General features: G+C 38.1%; 2 protein-coding genes across 6 annotated transcripts in view; one reads left to right on the top strand and one right to left on the bottom strand.

Moving 5' to 3' along the window:
- Positions 1-704: 704 nt before the first annotated feature.
- On the top strand, positions 705-9,315 carry tbxa2r (thromboxane A2 receptor). Of its 2 annotated transcripts, XM_057325071.1 has the most exons (4): positions 705-1,674; positions 3,349-4,235; positions 6,196-6,329; positions 7,908-8,166. In XM_057325071.1, the coding sequence occupies exons 2-4, from the start codon at positions 3,423-3,425 to the stop codon at positions 8,038-8,040; spliced, it is 1,080 nt and encodes a 359-aa protein (XP_057181054.1). In that variant the 5' UTR covers positions 705-1,674; positions 3,349-3,422; the 3' UTR covers positions 8,041-8,166. The 2 variants fall into 2 exon arrangements, with proteins under 2 accessions (XP_057181054.1, XP_057181052.1); XM_057325069.1 differs by lacking the exon at positions 6,196-6,329 and having other exon boundaries at positions 707-1,674; positions 7,908-9,315.
- A 261-nt stretch (positions 9,316-9,576) lies between these two features.
- gipc3 (GIPC PDZ domain containing family, member 3) overlaps positions 9,577-17,931 on the bottom strand; it is a 37,148-nt gene continuing 28,793 nt past the window's right edge. For 2 of the 4 annotated variants that reach the window (XM_057325066.1, XM_057325065.1), the window contains 6 exons: positions 16,881-17,066; positions 15,909-16,089; positions 12,298-12,407; positions 12,144-12,225; positions 11,722-11,875; positions 9,577-11,444 (listed from right to left, as the gene is read on the bottom strand). In XM_057325066.1, the coding sequence (XP_057181049.1) occupies positions 11,724-11,875; positions 12,144-12,225; positions 12,298-12,407; positions 15,909-16,089; positions 16,881-17,066 (711 nt within the window). In that variant the 3' untranslated portion in view covers positions 9,577-11,444; positions 11,722-11,723. The remainder of the gene's footprint in view (positions 11,445-11,721; positions 11,876-12,143; positions 12,226-12,297; positions 12,408-15,908; positions 16,090-16,880; positions 17,067-17,931) is intronic. The other 2 variants (XM_057325068.1, XM_057325067.1) reach the window with 2 other exon arrangements.

The raw sequence follows: 17,931 nt of genomic DNA, 5'->3' as shown, positions 1-17,931 counted from the left end.
TAAATCAACTTGGAGCTGTGTGTGTTTGGATTACAGCGTCATGTGGTTTGTGTTAGACATCGGATTCGGTCTGAGGGGATTCATCTGCAAAACTTGGCAGATCTCGGAGAGAGTGTGTTTGTTTCTGATGCGGAGGAGAGAATTCATCACTGTTGACAAAAGTGAAATGCACAAGAATTTATTTGTGAAGCAAAGTATGCAAGGATTGCTTTTATTTTTAGTTGCTGTCTGTTGTCGATCTCTTGCATGACCACCTAACGACCACCAAGAGCACCCTAGCAACCATGCAGCAGACCCTAGCGATATGACGAGAGTTTTGCACAACCACCACTCACACTTTTTTTTTGAGAATTTAAAAAAATAATAGAAATGATAAACATTGCATTAGAGAAAAATCTATTGTATTGACTTCCAGACATCTTGTTAGTTCATATTTCCATTAAAACCAATACAGTTCCCATTAGAACCATTAGAACTTCCCTGATGGTTTCTTTTCTCTTTTAGGGTTAGTCCTGCATCCCTTTCTGAGAAATATATCATTGATAGAAATAAAACGATGAAAAATAATAAAATATCTACTTGCTTTGTTTGGATCAGTGTTTATTATAATGTTGGTAGTGCTGGCAACATGTGCTCCAAAATCTTCAAAGAGAAAGTTCCTCCTGCAGAGCATTGGCTCTTGATCAGATCCTCTTGGACAGTGAAGCTGAAAGCCGTTTCTGCAGTAATGACCGCCATAAATAGCCTGAGCTGTTAGGAGAGGAATCTTTTACTATTATGGCCCTTTAAAGCACACAGCTTCTGCTTAGAACAGGAATCATTTTAGCACGGCTTGCAAAATTCCTCGACTTTTAGAAAACAAGCCTTGTCAGGCACTTTATTTTGTTTGTTTATTGCTCATGAACAAAGAACAAGATTCAGTAAAATATGACATATACATGCACTTATGAACAGTGTGGTCATATATTGGGTTTATTGGTTGCATGTTATCTGGTGGTTATCTGGTGTACTGGCTTTAATGATAAACAACTGATGGTTCATATGTGTAATGAAAATCATTAGAAATTCTGTTTTGTTCAGCAGTGAAATGTTGAAATGGCACCAAAATGCCTTCTTTTCCATTTTAAGGTAAAGGAATTAAATATAGAGAAGTGTCTTTTTATGACGCTGTGAATTCGTTCCCAACGTGTAATTTGTCACAATCACACGTGTATTTCCAGCCGTTAGTCAGTTATTTCAGGATCTTAAAACGCATTCTGTAGTTTCCCCACTTGCGTGATTATTAAAACGGAAAGACGGAAAAGCATTTTCCAAGATCCATTAGATGCTCATGTAAAATTAAAGCAAATGTATTTGCAAATGCAAACTCTAACACAGACGTGTCTGATCAACGTTTCGGATTGAACTGTGGTCGCATTCAAAGCTGTCGGTATTGATCTTCATTTGGAGACTTCCTGGTCCAGACACCAATATTCTTTCAGTGTCGTCCTGAGACTCTTCCGGGAATAACACTAATGGAAGTGGAAGGTCATCACCAAGGTCGTGCGTGTGTGGAGCCGAACATCTGTGAGTGTTTGGTGGGATGGGGATGATAATACGCAGAGAGTCTGTGGAGAGACGCGCGTCACTGCTGGAATGCGCTCCGGAGAGCATACGAGCTTCACTCTTGGAGAGGTAAGCTGCTTTTAATGTTATGAAGCATTAATTGAAAATGTTTGTTCTTTCGCTTTAAGTTTAAGTTTTGTTTTAGGGTGCAGTGAAGTTTTGTATGTGTTTTCTCTGCGCATTGGAGACGTTACGCGCCCATGAGAGATAAGCGCGTTGTGGTTATCGTGCGTAAACTCGACACTTTTGTGTCAAAATCGAAACAACGTTGCTTGTTGAAGTTAAAACAAACGACTAATCTATACAAAGTTTGGCTTTAATTATTTGTCTATTCAAATGACGATTTATAGATTTACGCATAAGTTCAGTATGGCTTTGGAAATGTGGGTTATTGTTTCAGTTTACGGTTTATTTAACTTCAAGATAAATCATGTACACATCATAAGTCTGGTTTAGCATGGTTTTGTTAAAGTAAACGTGTAGTGACCATTGTTTTTTTGGAAACCATCTGATTACCATTTGCGTCACCATAATTTTACAACAAATATCATGGTTAAACGGCTATACTGGTAAATTCGGTATATGATGCTGAACCTCTTGCATAAGGTATTCATTTTAAAATATTTCACGTTTTGTTATTGTTTTATATGATAGCAAACATGAATGATGTCATTATATAACAAGTAAAAGTTGATCATCTTGTACATATTGATCTAATATTAAGACATTTTCATCCTAAACTTGCATTTTAACGTAAAACGGAAGCATAAATGATGTCATTTGTTTCATTGTATACCTCATCTTACATTACAGTAATAATGTGATTTGCAGATATGCAGCTATACATTGCAAACCTGATCTCTGAATCGATAGGACTGTAGATTACCGCCTCTCTGACATCTGCTGAAGCCTCTGAGCCTCATTTAAAGGAATCAGATTAGGGTAGGATGCTAAAGAAAGGTCTCAGGATAATGGCATTTGTTTTGAATATATCCTGTTAAGAGAGGCATCCGTTTCAGGTTACTGTACACTGCATCATCATTAAACCCAAATGACTGTATCATGCATCTCCATCCATCATTTAGGGCCATCTTCCATCCCCTCGTGCATTCTGATGTTTTTCCTCATTCCCCGTGAATAACAACAGCACTTGATGTATTGATCTGAACGTGGAAAGCAAACATTTGTATTAGAAGAAAATGATGTTTAATACAATCAGCACATTCCATAGGGAAACGCCGGATCTTATCAGATGAGACGTGGCTCAATTTTTGTTTTGGTCTTCCGAAAGATGTGGGAGAAATGGATGGGCTTCTTATAGTTCTAATGTATTAATCGATTCGTGATTGCTTAGATTTTTATTGGTAGTTTTCCCATCATAACTATTTCTGCATTTCAAACACTGAGGTTTATCGTTTATAGGACTTGACAGATTTGAAGAACACACTTGTATCAGATCGCATGTTGGAATTGGACTCACCGGGCTGGAAAATGCTGTGTCGGCACACGGCGCCTCTTGTTTTAGATTATGTGTGCCGCTCAACATCTGCTCAGAATGTTCCCTGTGTTCTGTACTATTGCACAAGAAACATTGATGTGACCGATTTATACGATTTTCTTGTCTGAAACACTGAGCTAAAACTATAATACAACATTAAAAAAACCAAAGGATTCTTTGCTGAATACAATCACATAAGATTGTGCTTTATGAGCTGTTGTTGTGTTTGTATCTTTCTCATCCAGGTCAGAAGATCCTCGTTCACATCATGAAATAATCCAAATTCATTTCCTCAAGTGTAGACGACTCATCTGTCATCATGGTTTCACCGCTCAGCTCCAGCGACACCACCGCTACGAACGAAACGGTTCCTCTGTGCTTCTCCATCAACAGCCCTCCGTTCAGATACAACCACACCATCGCCTCGGCGTCCTTCTCCGCCGTGTTCAGCGGACTCGGCCTCAGCTCCAACCTCTTCGCTTTGGTGGTGCTGGCCAAGACGTTCCATCAAACCAAGAGCCGCTCGCGTTCCTCCTTCCTGCTCTTCCTCGGCGGTCTGGTGTTCACCGACTTCATGGGGCTGCTGGTCACGGGCTCCATCGTGGTCTCCTTCCACGTCACGCAATTCAACTGGCGCCAACTGGACCCTCACTGCCACTTCTGCAACTTCATGGGAATGTCCATGGTCTTTTACGGACTCTGCCCGTTGCTGTTGGGAGCCACCATGGCCGTCGAGAGGTTCGTGGGCATCAACCGACCTTTCGCTCGATCCATGAACATGTCCAATAGCAGAGCGTGCTCAACGGTGGCCATGGTGTGGGTCACGGCCGGATGTATCAGTCTGCTGCCCCTCGCTGGGCTTGGAAGCTATCATCTGCAGATGCCCGGCTCGTGGTGTTTCCTCAACATCAGCTCCAAACCGCTGGACATGACCTTCAGTCTGATCTTCTCTCTGGTGGGCCTGCTGTCGCTGGTCTTGTCGTTCGTGCTCAACACGGTTAGCGTGATCACGCTGTTGAGGGTGTGCTGTGGACAGGACGGCCGCCAGCGGAGACGAGATTATGAGGTGGAGATGATGGTGCAGCTCATTTTGATTATGGTCATCGCCTCCATCTGCTGGTGCCCCTTACTGGTATGTCCTATTATGTTCTCGTAAAGTTATTCGCAAACATTTGATAGTGTACAGGCTCGCAAAAAATGCAATGGCACATCAAAGCAGATTAGAAAAAGAGTCTTTTCCATGTTATTTGGAGTTTTTGTCCACACTGGTCACGACACAATAGATACAAGAACAATATTAATAACGTATTTTTTAAAATAAATAAAAAATAGTGTTGCTTTAGGTGTAAACACTGTGTCAGGTGATGAAAATGTAGCTGTGTGCTCAGACTGATCTCACGGGTGTTCGTAACTGTTTCGCAACGTGGATCATTTGTCGGAATTTGTACTAAGCGAATCGTACAAAAACGTACGATTGTTAGAAAAAATAAAAACGCAATAATTAAACTTCACTTCTAGCCCCGCCCATAAACCCTTACCGTCTCTAGCGTGAAAGCAGATCACACTATACAAGATTATACAAATACATAAGAAGTTGACTCATCGCAAATTAGTTACGAATTGACGAGATTGTGTTGGTCTGTTCCAAACCATAGCGCTCAAAAGTGAGCAACTTCACGCAAATAGCATTCAACAAACATACCAAAATTCATAAAAATATATGTACAAAAAGTTGTATTGTAGCTTAGCGTCATAACGTAAAAATACATATAGTGCACAAAATATTGGGGGAAAATCATCGTAATCGTGTAAACAGTGTAAACTATTTATTCATATTTGCATATTTATATGTTGACATTTCTCTCACCTTGTCCACCATTTTGGATTCGACTGAGTTGGCACAAATCTGGGAATTCTGGGATTGATTTAGCAGATATAATAAGCATAAATATGCATCGGGAACACATCTATGATTCCTGTTAAATGCTTCCTACATTTAATTTAGTTCAGTTCAAATTTATTTCAATAGCATTTTTTCAAAGCACCTTTATACAGTAAATACATATTAATACAAATAGAAGTGACAAAGGTTAAAAAAACGTAAATTATAAAATATATTTCACACCCAGAACAGAACAGAACAGAACCTACATAGACAGCTTACAGGTTTTGGAACATAGTGATTATGTTTTTGGATATTTCGTGAGCACGGCACTTAAAATTCTTTTCTTTTTAAACCTGTCATTTCAATGGGTCTGTTTACAAGACACTCAGTTTTGCATCCAGATGTGAGAGGCATCTGCTACATACAGTACGTGCGACGTGACATTACGAGAAGCGCTTCTTGTAACTGTGCATATCCTCTGTAATGATCTCTGACGCGGTTAGTTGCGTTCAGTTTTTATCTTGTTAGTTTCGTCATAAAGCCACGCAGGTACAGTAATGAGGTCGTAAGGCCAGATGGATGAAGTCTTCACGTCTTTACTTGAGGAAAAGGAAACGGCCATGTTCTGTAAGACGGGGAACATAACGGAATTGTATGAGGGCTTCTGATAAGACTAATGCGAAGGAGCCATTTCCTGTCGAGCGGATGAACAGGAAGTCCTCCCGAACAAACACACACACGCGATCCACCTCTTATTTCTAGCCAAAATGAACAAACTCAGTCGATTCAGTTACTTCTGACATCATAACTGCATAACGTTAAAGATATCAGGTGACCTAAACATCCACAATGTCACCCGTATGTTGTAACATGTTGGTGACAAATGGGAATAAACGTTCTGGGAATTCCAGGGAAGTGACCTGTTTGGAGAATATTGTATACATGTTCCAGAACAGAGCTTCTCAGGTCGTGGACATCTGGAAAAAACGATAATAACTATGCAGTGGAAAATATGACTAAACATGTAATCCTGTAAAGTTAGAAAAGCAAAATAAACAAACATATCAACTTTGACAAGGAAGGAGGTTTACCATTGTAAATCTGGGTAAGGAGACGGTTTTCAACAATGATTTTGTATGTATTTGCTCAATTAATGAACACCAGAACATTGAAGGTTTGGCCATCTAACCTTGTTTCTCCTGGACAGATTTACATTTTGAAGACAGTTGTGTCGTCCGCACCTGTCAACCCACATAGCGTTCTGTTCGCTCTCCGATTGGCCACCTGCAATCAGATATGCGACCCGTGGATTTACATCCTGTGTCAGGAGTCTAGACTGAGGCGAGTAATCCGGATTGTAATCTGAATTAACGGCGATCATCGTTCACACTCACTTCATACGCTTCTGTCCCGTCGCTGGTTGAACAACAACGACCGCTGCTCACTGACATCATCATCCACCTGACATCTGACAGTGGTAACCATAGCTTCCGCCAAAATACCAGTGTTAGTGGTTATTACTGTAAAGGCCCGTTCACACCAGTGATAATAACTAAAGATAACTATAAAGTAAAAAAAATGTAAGAGCATATTCAACACCACAAATTGTGAAAAAGCACTAAATAAATAAATTAATTAATTTAAATAAATAAATTGAAATGTCTTTATAGTTATCATTCTTTGTGTAAATGGGCCTTTAAGATAAACCAGGATACTTGTTGTATTATAGTAATAACGTATAAATGTATTTAAAAAAAATATTAAATTATACATAATTTGTCATTATTTTAATTACATAACAAACCGTATAATTGTATTTGTTATTATATTTGTTTAATAAATTTAATTAATATAACAATAGATTTATTATTAATATATGTATTAATATATTTAACATATATTTAACATATTGAATCTATTTATTTATTTATTTATTATATATATATATAATTATTATCGTTCTTTGTGTAAACGGGCAAACCAGGTCACTTGTTTTTAAATAGTAAAATTGAAAAAAATATTTTAAAAAACGTTTTTCATTTTTATAATAAATTAATACCGTTATGAATGTTAAGATAAAAATAACTGCTGTGTTAGAATAATAACAAACAATATAAATGTCATGAATTATTTTTGGTATTTATGTTGAAGCTGTGGTTACCATGGTAAAGTTTTGTCATGGTTTGTTATGTTGCACCAAATGCACTGTGTGTGGGTTTGTTTGTGTGTGTGTGTGTGTGTGTGTGTTTGAGCATGTGTGTTTCATCAAGTGAACACTTTAAGAAGTGATTTAAGACTTAGTAGTGCACCACTTTAATTACTGTCATATTATTGTGTTCATGTTTACAGCAAATCCCTTCGGGATCATGCAGGAATGTGAAACGTATCCAAAATGGTCATGTGACCTGCAGTAAGCTGTGTGTGTGCGTGTGTGTGTGTGTGTGTGTGTGCGCGTGTGTGCGCGTGCGTAATCATTTTTACAGTAACAGGGTGAATCTTGCGAAAACACATCCAGGTCACAGATTGCATTCTTTTGCATGTTTTTTCGATGAGAACATATTATTGCTATTATTTTTATTAACATTACAAAATACGACCAAGACACGTTTCGCCAGATTCACCTGTAAAAAACCTTGAAAAATGTCCTCAAATATAGTCAGTGTCGGCATGATGCAAGTCTGGAAACTTTTTGTCCGACACCCTCGGACAACATTCTCCTCTTTGCACAAATCATTTTTCAAGTCCTCTTGTAAACATTTTCACATGGCAAAGCCCGTAGCAACCGCAGTGTTTGTCTCCATCAGGATTGTGTTTATTTGCCTCAAGTGGAACTCAAGCATCGGCTGATGTTCAGTAAACACACGGCCAGATTTGTTTCTTTTGCGTTCTTCACCGCTTTGTTTTTGTTTGTTTTGGCAGGTGTTTATTGCGCAGACTGTGCTGTCGGGCAGCAGGCTCGAGGTTCGCTACCTTCTTCTCTGGCTTCGTTTTGCCACGGGGAACCAGGTCTTGGATCCCTGGGTCTACATCCTATTCAGACGTTCCATACTGAAACGCATTTATCCACGGATGGACTGGTCCCGCGGCTCCATCGTGAGCCTGTACCCGTCTCTTTCCACGTCTCTCCGGAAGCTCACGCGCGGATCGCTGGGAGGAACGCTCGGGCATCTGGACGGATTCAGACAAGGTGCTCCTTCACCGCTGGAAAACACCTCACCTCCGCGAAGTCCTCCACTTGACTAGCACATGAATAGTTAACTAGAATATTGTTGTTGTTTGCGTGCTGGTTTGCGCTGTTCTGGAGATAAACACATTCACACTGGAGTGTGAGGAACAGAAATCAGATGTTGCTGTTGACATCTGGTCTGGATCAAGTTCAAGGCCTCTTGCGATTTGGATGGAGATGCGACACTGCTGGATTTGAGAACAGGTTTGGCCGAGCTCTCGGCATGGCAGATCTGGAGTCATTCAGAGCGTACACATGGGCCGACCGACACGTACACATGCCATTGTAAAATGTTTTCAGAAATTCTGCCCAGCGCTGGCTTTCTTCCCAGACATATACATTCCTTACACTCGCTGATAAAACTTTGAGGACCACACAGATTGATGAAAATGCATGCTACAAAATGCTGGGTTGTTTCAACCCACGGTTGGGTTAAACATGAACAAACCCAACTGCTGTTTTAAATGAACCTTGAAAATATCTGTATTTGGGCGATTCTCACGAAACCACTGAAACTCCATGGCAGTAAAACGTCATAATGAAGATAATTGAGTTCTCTACCTTGGACATAACATAATATTGACATATTTAAAGTTTTATGTATTTTATAGTTCTTTCTGCTAAAATTCTCGCAATCGCAACGCGTCCCGATTTGTGTGCATTATATGTTTGTAATTTAAACAGAGTCAAATTAAAATATTGTGAAGAAAACAATTCTACTACACTAGATGCTCTCAAATGACAAAAAATGACAAAAAAATGATTGACAGAATATTCATATATAACAAAAGCGAAGAAATAGTGGAAGAAAGAAGTGTCCAAGACTGATATTCTCATCCTCCGTATGTTTTTTAAAGACATACATTAAGTTTGATTTTATGTGAAGAAAACATCTACTAACACAAAAAAACGGTAATTTTACTGAATTTTTCTGTCATTTTTAACAGATTTTCAACGTCAAATTTAAATTTAAAATAAAATGTACTGGTTTTTTTACATATTTTTATGTATTTTTAAAAAAAAAGACCACAAATTTCACCAACAAAAAAAACAGGTGAACATTTTATTTTACTAAAAACGTTATTTTACCGTTTATTTCTGGCGCCCCCAGCTGCCAGAAAATTTCCGTTTTTTTTTTAAAGATTTCTTTTCCTTACAGTTTATTTTGGAAATACGGTCAAAAACTATAACATTACAGAAAAAGACAACAAATTTACAAGAAAAATGTTATACTATTTAATATATATCCTTATATCCTATAATTTTACAGAAAAAAAATATTTTACGGTATATTTCTGTTTTTGCAGTTTACAGACTTTTTTTGTACTTTTCAAACGGCTAACAAGTTAATAAATTACTTTATATTTTTCTAGTTAAAAAACTACGTTCCCTTCTCATTACCGATACAGTTTTCCACATTTAAAGAAATTTTACATGTATAATATCCTATTAAAATATAATTCATTATTATGCATGATTAATAAAAACCTGCTTAGGCATCATGGCTTCGCTTGTTTTTAGCCAAACATGCTGTGACATTGACAGTTTTAAAGGGTTACGGTAATGAGAATTTTTAAGGCCTTTTTTGTAAAATTGCGTTACACTGTCAGTAAACGTTTTAAAATGAATGCCTTTAAACATGTCATATCTTGTTTTAAATTAATATAAAGGGAATTTGTTGATACATCATGTTTGACATCTTGAAACCAAGATTTCGTGAGAATCACCCATTTCTATGCCTATATAAATGTAACTGTTGGGTTTGTGCATATTTTACGCAACCATAGTGTATTTATAAAAATCCATCAGGCTTCTGATTTATTTCTGGTCTAAATGTCTAAACAGGGACACTCATGCTCGCTTTCATCATGGAACATTTTTGAGAACGCACGCAGATATTTTCTGTTTTTAATTATTTTGAAACAGTAAAATTGATTTCATATTGTTCAGTGTTCAAATTAAACCATTACTGTCTGGTGACGTTACAGGTTTAATAGGGCTTTGTTGTTTGGCCAACGCAACGCATTTATTCATGTACATACATTCATATCGCAGTAACTTAATACTTTACACATTTAAAGGCTGAAATATTAAAATGCTCTGTGATGTCAATATTGTTCTTTGCATATAGATGTGTATATGTTTAATGAAACAAGGGGAGCTGTGCTTTCTTTAAGGTCTTAAAGCGCTTCACTGATATTTGTTTTTATTTCTCAACATGTCAGCAAAGATGTTGCATCAGTCTGCATTTAAAGGAACAGTTCACCCAAAACTAAAAAAATCTGTCAAAATTGATTCACTCTCATGTCAAAACCTGAATGACTTTCTTCTGCAGAACACAAAAGAAGATATTTTGAAGAAGGTTGGTAACCAAACAACACTGAACTCTATCGACTTCCATTGTATGGCCACAAAACCACCGAGACGTTTCTCAAAATATCTTCTTTTGTGTTTTAAACAGCATGAGGGAGAATAATGATGACAGGATATTTATTTTTGGCCGGGCTATCCCTTCAACTCACATTTGTGTGGATAGCTTTGCTTTCGTCCAAATTGTGCATAAGATCGTTATCTTATTTAAATGAGAAATGTACCAATTTCAGGAGACAAGACGTGTGGTATTCTTCAGTGTTTTTAATCTTTACATACATTCAAATGTCACAACAGGTCATCTAAAAGGTACACGTACGATGTAAAACAGAAAGCATGCTACACAAATTCTGTCGTTCCCCTTTATAAGATTTATAAGTTAAAGCAAACAGCCAGGGTTATTACATTGAAAGTATACACACCTGATTCGACTGTGCCTGGATTTGATCATATATTTACACAAACCGTTTATGTCACAAGAACTATCATTAATCTTAAAAGACAATTCATTTTGTAACGCTTGTAACACGTGTTGTATCTACACAAGACATAAATTCATTCAAAGCAAAAACAAAGGAATGAAACACAAATGCATACCTTATATAGTCATACGATATGTTTAAAAATATTCATCTCAATGAAAGTAATACTCCAAGTCAAATTTGTTGATGTGGAAAACACATAAACGAGTAAGATGCGTAATGCAGTTTGACCCAGTTCTTATTGCTCGACATGCAAGAATGTTGAATTTCAGCCGGGAATACCTTGACATTTTCCATTCCTCAGGACCGGCACGGGAATCGGGAGGATTGTGTACGAAAATGACGGACGTCACAAATCAGCCTGAACGATCAGATACGCTGAAAAACAGACGGTGTGCTTCTGTGAGTTATCTCAGCTCGGTTTCCATTACAAATACCATTATGAAGCTTCAGCTGTTTACCATTAAAACCATTTTCAAAAATCCTGTATGTAGTGTGTTTTGGGTCTTATTCCAGTTGGATTTAATGGTGTTTGTTGCTGCCAGATAACATCCCACCAACACATTACCAGTTAAGCCTCAATTATAGTTTCCATTAAAACCAATACAATTCCTATCATAACCATTAAATCCTGGTTGTGTTTTTCTTCAGTTACCTCTAAATACGTCTGTTCTTAACGTCTCCGAGAGCGCCCCACACGTCAAAAAGAAAGACGTCAGGAAACCCAAAGTCACCCAGAACGGAGTCGAGCGCCTCTGCGAAATCGTCCGGGTTCTTTTTGTCCCTCCCGGCTTCCACTATGGTGGTCGCTGTCGAAATGATTATTGGGGTCAAGTTTGTCTCGGCTAAATCATTTTGAAATATTTTCAATACTTTCTTGCCACATTCTTGACTTGGACAAAAATAAACACGGTTTGTTTGTTTGCCGACACATTCTTGCAGGGGAAATCCCAACTTTTCTTATTTCCAGGCTTGTTTGTCTTGAACACGGGCCTTATACGGTAAAAGTTTCTCACCCACAGGAGACAACTGTAAAATGTGCATGCTAAAGGGCAAATCTCAAATGATTCATCTCACCGAGCTCCTGATCCCGGATTCCCATGTAGCTCTCCAAAAGCTCATCCACCTTTCTGATGGCCGTGTCTTCAAACTCATTGGGCTGGTGGAAGATTAACGTTTTTTGAGTTCATACTCTATTTACAGTAAGCAAGAACGTTGGCCCCGAACTCACCATTTCCTGGACGGTCGCTCCTCCTTTGGACCGTAGCCGAAGGGTCTCTTTCCCGCTCACCATTTTGCCCTCGCTGGATTTGGGCGCCCTCGTCCGTTGGCCTATCATGTCTAACGGACAGAGAAGTTTTAGATGATGTAATGAGTAAAGCACGTCGGCCGTGATTGTCATCTGGCTTGCATGTTTAGTTGCTGAAAACAGGAAACAGATTAAATGGCCAATAGCAATGAATGAAAACGCATTCCAAGTCTCGCCGTCAAGTTTCCTGTTCATGCCTTAAAACGGTTGTGAGAAAGCCACGTCCACTCGGAGAGGTCACGTTAACTTTGGGATTTAAACTGTGTGATGGTACTTATGTATTATACCAGAAACCCAAATGGAAAGAATATTTTTAAGTTTCATAACGACTGCATTTCACGTCACGTCACATCATTCCAAGCCTGAATGACTTTCTTTCTTCTTCAGATACTCTGAAGAAGTTTTGAAGGTCACCAAAGAACATTGAACTCCATTGACTTCTAAAATTGTAGTTCATATTGAGATCTCAGTTTGTGACATCATTGAGATCTCTTCTGAAACTCTAATGGAGACATCTGAGAGATTTTGGACTCTTTTTCTCAGGTGCGTCTGTAAGAGGTCTGCTAAAGATCTGGAAAACATCAGCTGTGTAAAAACATCTGATAAACGTCTTAGTTTTACATCCATTCTAAATCATAAATATCTTATATAGTACATCTTCTAGATGTCTATGCGACATTTGATTGCAGATGTCTCAGAAACGTATTGCAGATGAGCAAACAATAAAAAATACGTCTTAGAGACGTTAATGCAGACATCAAATAGACGTCTCCCAGATGTATCAGGGAAGCAAACGTTTCCATTTGCTCTCCATTCGATCTCATTGACGTCTAGCAGAAATAAATGCAACATTAACAAGTTTTCTTGTGTGAGAAGTTGATCGAGAATGAACTACAGCGATACTAGCTTTCACCGAATGAGCCGGCAGAAAAATGTCGGTGTCGTCCTCCGGCAGCCATTTTCCTCCATACGGCTTTGATCGTGTACGTGCAAACGCAGCGGGGAGATTCCGTGTGCGTTCGGGAGTGTAATTGCCGGCGTTTCTCTCACAAAGGGTAATCCATCACTCTAAAACATCCAATTAGCTAATGCTATAATGATAATCAAAGACCTTTCAATTATTAACAGCAGTAATTTGCTGTCACAGAAAGCAGTGGCTGCTATGCTCATTTCGGCTCGCGCGTATTAAGGCTCATTCTGAATTTGATTAGGCCACCGAGCGTGACGGGATGTTCGCACAATAGACCGAGAGAGAGAGAGAGAGAGAGAGAGAGAGAGAGAGAGAGAGAGAGATGGAGATTAGTGTTTGTTTTTCTAGCACGGGGACCTGTGGGAGGAAAGTAGTCATCCAATTATTAGCATTTAACACATCGAGTCTGTAATTACGGCAGAGGGACCTGTGCGCCGAGCAATTACAAGCTAATTTATGAAGGGCCTGCAGTTCATGTAGTTTTAAATGGAGCACATACAGATAAGATAGATACCGAAGATATTTTGAGAAATGTCTCAGTGGTTTTGTGATCATCCAATGGAAGTCAATGGGGTCAGTGTTGTTCAACGGGGGTCTTCTTTTGTGTTCTGCAAAAGAATGTCATACAGGTTTGGAACCTTGAGTAGATGATCAAAATAATGCGATTCTGGGGTGAATCTCTTAAAATGTTTTTTCTCACGCAATTTGTAACTATTATACAAGGTGCTAGTTCATATGAATTTCTACAATCTCATTCGCAATGTTTATTCATAAAAAGAGGTTTATTTAGGTCTGCTCTTAGTATACTTTAAAACAAAAATAAGTATGATTAAGGCCCGATTCACATTTCGCGTCTTTTCCGCGCGCATATTCGTTATTTTAAATGTAGGCGCGCAGCAGTCACGCGCAAATAGGGGGCGACGCGGTCGCAACGCGCACATTTTTCTAGGCGCGTCGGTGCCGCATCGAGATGGAAATAGTTCAACTTTTCGGCGCGGGTCATTTGAAGAGAGAAAGAGGCGCGGCTCGCGTTTTCCGCGTGGTTTTAGACACGAAATGTGAATCGGGCCTTAAGTCTTCTTTTTGAGGACTTTTCAGAAATAAATCGTATAGCGTTCGTTCTGGCGGGTCACGTGAGTCAAGCTTGCATCAGCTGATCCTCCTCTACCTATAGAAATATGACGCAATCACAACTTCCGTTTTAAATTCATTCAGCTAATAGCAGCTTATCACTTTGCTCAGGAGCAAACGACCCTCCTCCATCCCCAGCTCCACCTCACATTTACAATCTGGACTCGACTTCGCTTATTTCTTTTCATAAGTCTCAACTACATTTTAATTATGTGTTACACTTAAATGTCTTTAAGAACTAATGACATCTGCTTGTTCTGTTCTGTTTCCCCTAAAGTGGGGGCCATCACTGCCCCCAATCTAAACTGTATGCTAAATGTCAATCATTTTTGACGGTAGTGAACCTGAAAGAAATACACTCAACTAAAAAGTACACTTACTGACTAAAAGCATACTTAAAAGTGCACTTTCAATAAACTGCAAAGTGGGCCAATTTAGGCCCAAGTAGTAGGCTATTGAAACCAGTCTACCTAGCTAAAAAATAAACTTGCAAGTATCCTTGACAAAATAAACTTGAAGTACGCTTATTGTTTGTAAAGGGCTGTGAAACAAGAAATCATCAAAACTTCAGACTTGGATCCAGTTCAGAGTTTGTTCTCTTCAAACAAAAAGGTTGTTAAACAATAAGTGTTTCTAGACTCGCAGGATATTAGCTTTTGACAAACTTCCCATCTGGAGGGAGATTTTCATTAAAGCCAGCGGATTTCAGCACTTCACTTTGTAACCTGGGAATGTTTGCTTTACAGATTCGCTTGCTTTCTGTTTGTCCTTATGATTGAACTGGAACGGAAGTCGCCTGTTGTGTCTATGAGCTGCTGTGTTGTACCCTGAGGTCAATGAAATGTAAAATATGAGTTTATTGTCACATCTCTAAAACAATGGGAGTTTGATCACACAAATCTTTGCCGCATTTTGGTTACAACTTCCGATGTTTTTAAATGTGCTTTATAAATTAATAAACTAAACTAAACTAAACTAAACTACTATTTTAGCTATAACTTGCGATATAAAAATAGATTAAAACAGTGCCAAATACTGGTTAGGGACCAGTGGATCTCAGATCATTTTATTTTAAGAACCCCATCGTCCACAACAAGACCCTCAGACTCACAGATTTTACATAATTAAATATACCAGGGTATAGAATAACTAGGAAGATGTCCATTCATTATAAACACACCTTTGTTTTTGTTATAAAAGTATTCATTAATCATTTATTATAAAAATAACCAAGCATTAAGAAATATCTTAATTTGTAGGTGTTTAAGTTTATTTTAATGCTTGTTTTTGTCTTGTTTTAAATCATTTAAATAATAAAGTCATCTTGAGGTTTGTTGAAGCTTATGCACCCTAAAATCGTTCCGCTGTTTAACCACACGACGGCGCTGTAATTCTTTATAAATATGAAGGTTACTTGACATAAGATACTCACCGAAAGCTTTCTTGGGCTCCACGAGACGCAGTGTGAAGGGAATTCCTCTCGGCTGCTCCTTCAGCATCTTTGCAACTTCGTAATGTCGACATCCCACAATACTCTGGTCATTTATGGCCTCGATGTGATCGCCAACGCACACCGGTTTTATTCTGTCAATGGTGCTGTTTTCCTTTATCCTCTGAAAAACATAATGTATAACACCGTGTCCACACCGGACGCGACACGACAAAAGACATTAGAAACGCATTAGAACCCATTATAATTTCACATTTTGTCCACACTGGATGCGGCGCGGTGCGACGCGACATTTTGTCGCGCATTTTTGAACAAGCAGGTTGTCGTGTTGCGTCGCGCCTGTCGCGACCGGTGTAGACACGGTGTTACATGTAACATGAAATAGCATAATATTGTGCAAACGCGTAATATTTAAAATAGCAAATACCCACATTTATTTTAACATTGATTATCCTATGTAATAAAATAATGTTAGATGCTCCCATTTTCATATTTACTTTGGTATAAGTAATTTGAAAAATAGTATTAAAAAAAATCCGGTAGACCTCTGCAAAGGATCAGCTGTTGAGTAGTTTTAATTTAGTAAAATGTGAAATTTCTAACACACTGTTTGTTTGTTTTTTATTTTGGAGTTGTGTTTGAAATTGTGTGCCAATATCTATGGCTTTGTGAAACTTTTATACAGTTTTTGACTTTACTTAAACTTCCGGTAGAATCAACTGTTATAGTTTTAATTTAATTGAATACAATTAATATTAACAATAAAATATTACCATTAATTTATTTTTGTATATATTTGCGACCGATGAAACGTCTATAAAAAACTGAATTTGTGAATGTTTTTTATTTCATACTTGTTTGTTTTTTTACACTATTCTTTCCTCATAAATGTCAGGTAAAGTCCTGTTATAAGTTCACATTATAAGGCCCGTGTTATATTTGAATAAAACTTACTTTAATGAAGGCATAACCCGCCCCATTGTCTGTGATGGTCAGGCCGAGCGCATCTTCTGTCTTGATCACCTCCACCTCTTTGGTTTCTCCTCTGACATGAGCAAAGATGAAGTCCTCCAGGCCGATCTGACCTCCCAGAAGCTTCTGCATGTCAACTTTATGGGAATTCAACGTGCAGAAAAGTATCTTGGGGAAAAGTCAGACAATGCGCTCAGACATTAATAATGAAAGCAAACACCTGAAGCCTTTACCAGTGTTTTCCATAGTGAACGCGGTCGTATACGGGAATTTACAACAGGGGGCGCTGTTGAGTCTTATAAATGGCACCTGTCTACTGTAGTGGCCAAAAGTGATGTTCATCTCTGGAAAATTGAGGTCTTATATACATTAAAAGTTGTGTAATAAATGTTTTGCAGCAATTGATTTTTGGTTTTCTTTGCATTTTTTTCTGTATATTCGAATATAACCCACATCCATTGCCAATTTTGCCCAAAAAGCTGTAAGTGTTTCTTGATTTTTATCATACACATTATATTTTAATGTTTTTATCTAACCTAAAGGGGCATTAAAAACAAACATTGTACAAACATGCCCTATGGACATCACTTTTGGCAACTATGTATGTATTCTGTACAGGACGTTGTATACATCTAGGTTAATTGTATGCACTATTATATGTGTTTTACTGTAGTATGTAGTTGGCTATAAAACTGCGAAATATACCGAGTGTATTGTACTCTTTTTTCCTTTCTGACAGTAAACTTTAAACCCAGAATTGGCCCGAAGCAGCAGTGTAGATTAAGGTTACATAAAATGTCATTTGCTTTCTATTGCAAAGCCTTGAACTCCGTGTTAGCGGTGAAAGGGTTTTGATAAGAGATTCTTGAAGGACATTTTCCAGCCTTTGAATTTTTTTACGATGCAGTGTCCTTAATGAAATATTGACATCAGTCATGCAAGATATAATATACAAACAGATACATAAGAATCATTATAATAAGCATTGTTCTATATTTAATGTTTTGTTTTAATCAAAATAATAATAATTGAT

The sequence above is a fragment of the Triplophysa rosa genome, linkage group LG25 (genome assembly GCF_024868665.1).
Source record: "Triplophysa rosa linkage group LG25, Trosa_1v2, whole genome shotgun sequence".
Classification (NCBI taxonomy): Eukaryota; Metazoa; Chordata; class Actinopteri; order Cypriniformes; family Nemacheilidae; genus Triplophysa; species Triplophysa rosa.
This window is presented reverse-complemented; position numbering and strand designations above follow the sequence as displayed.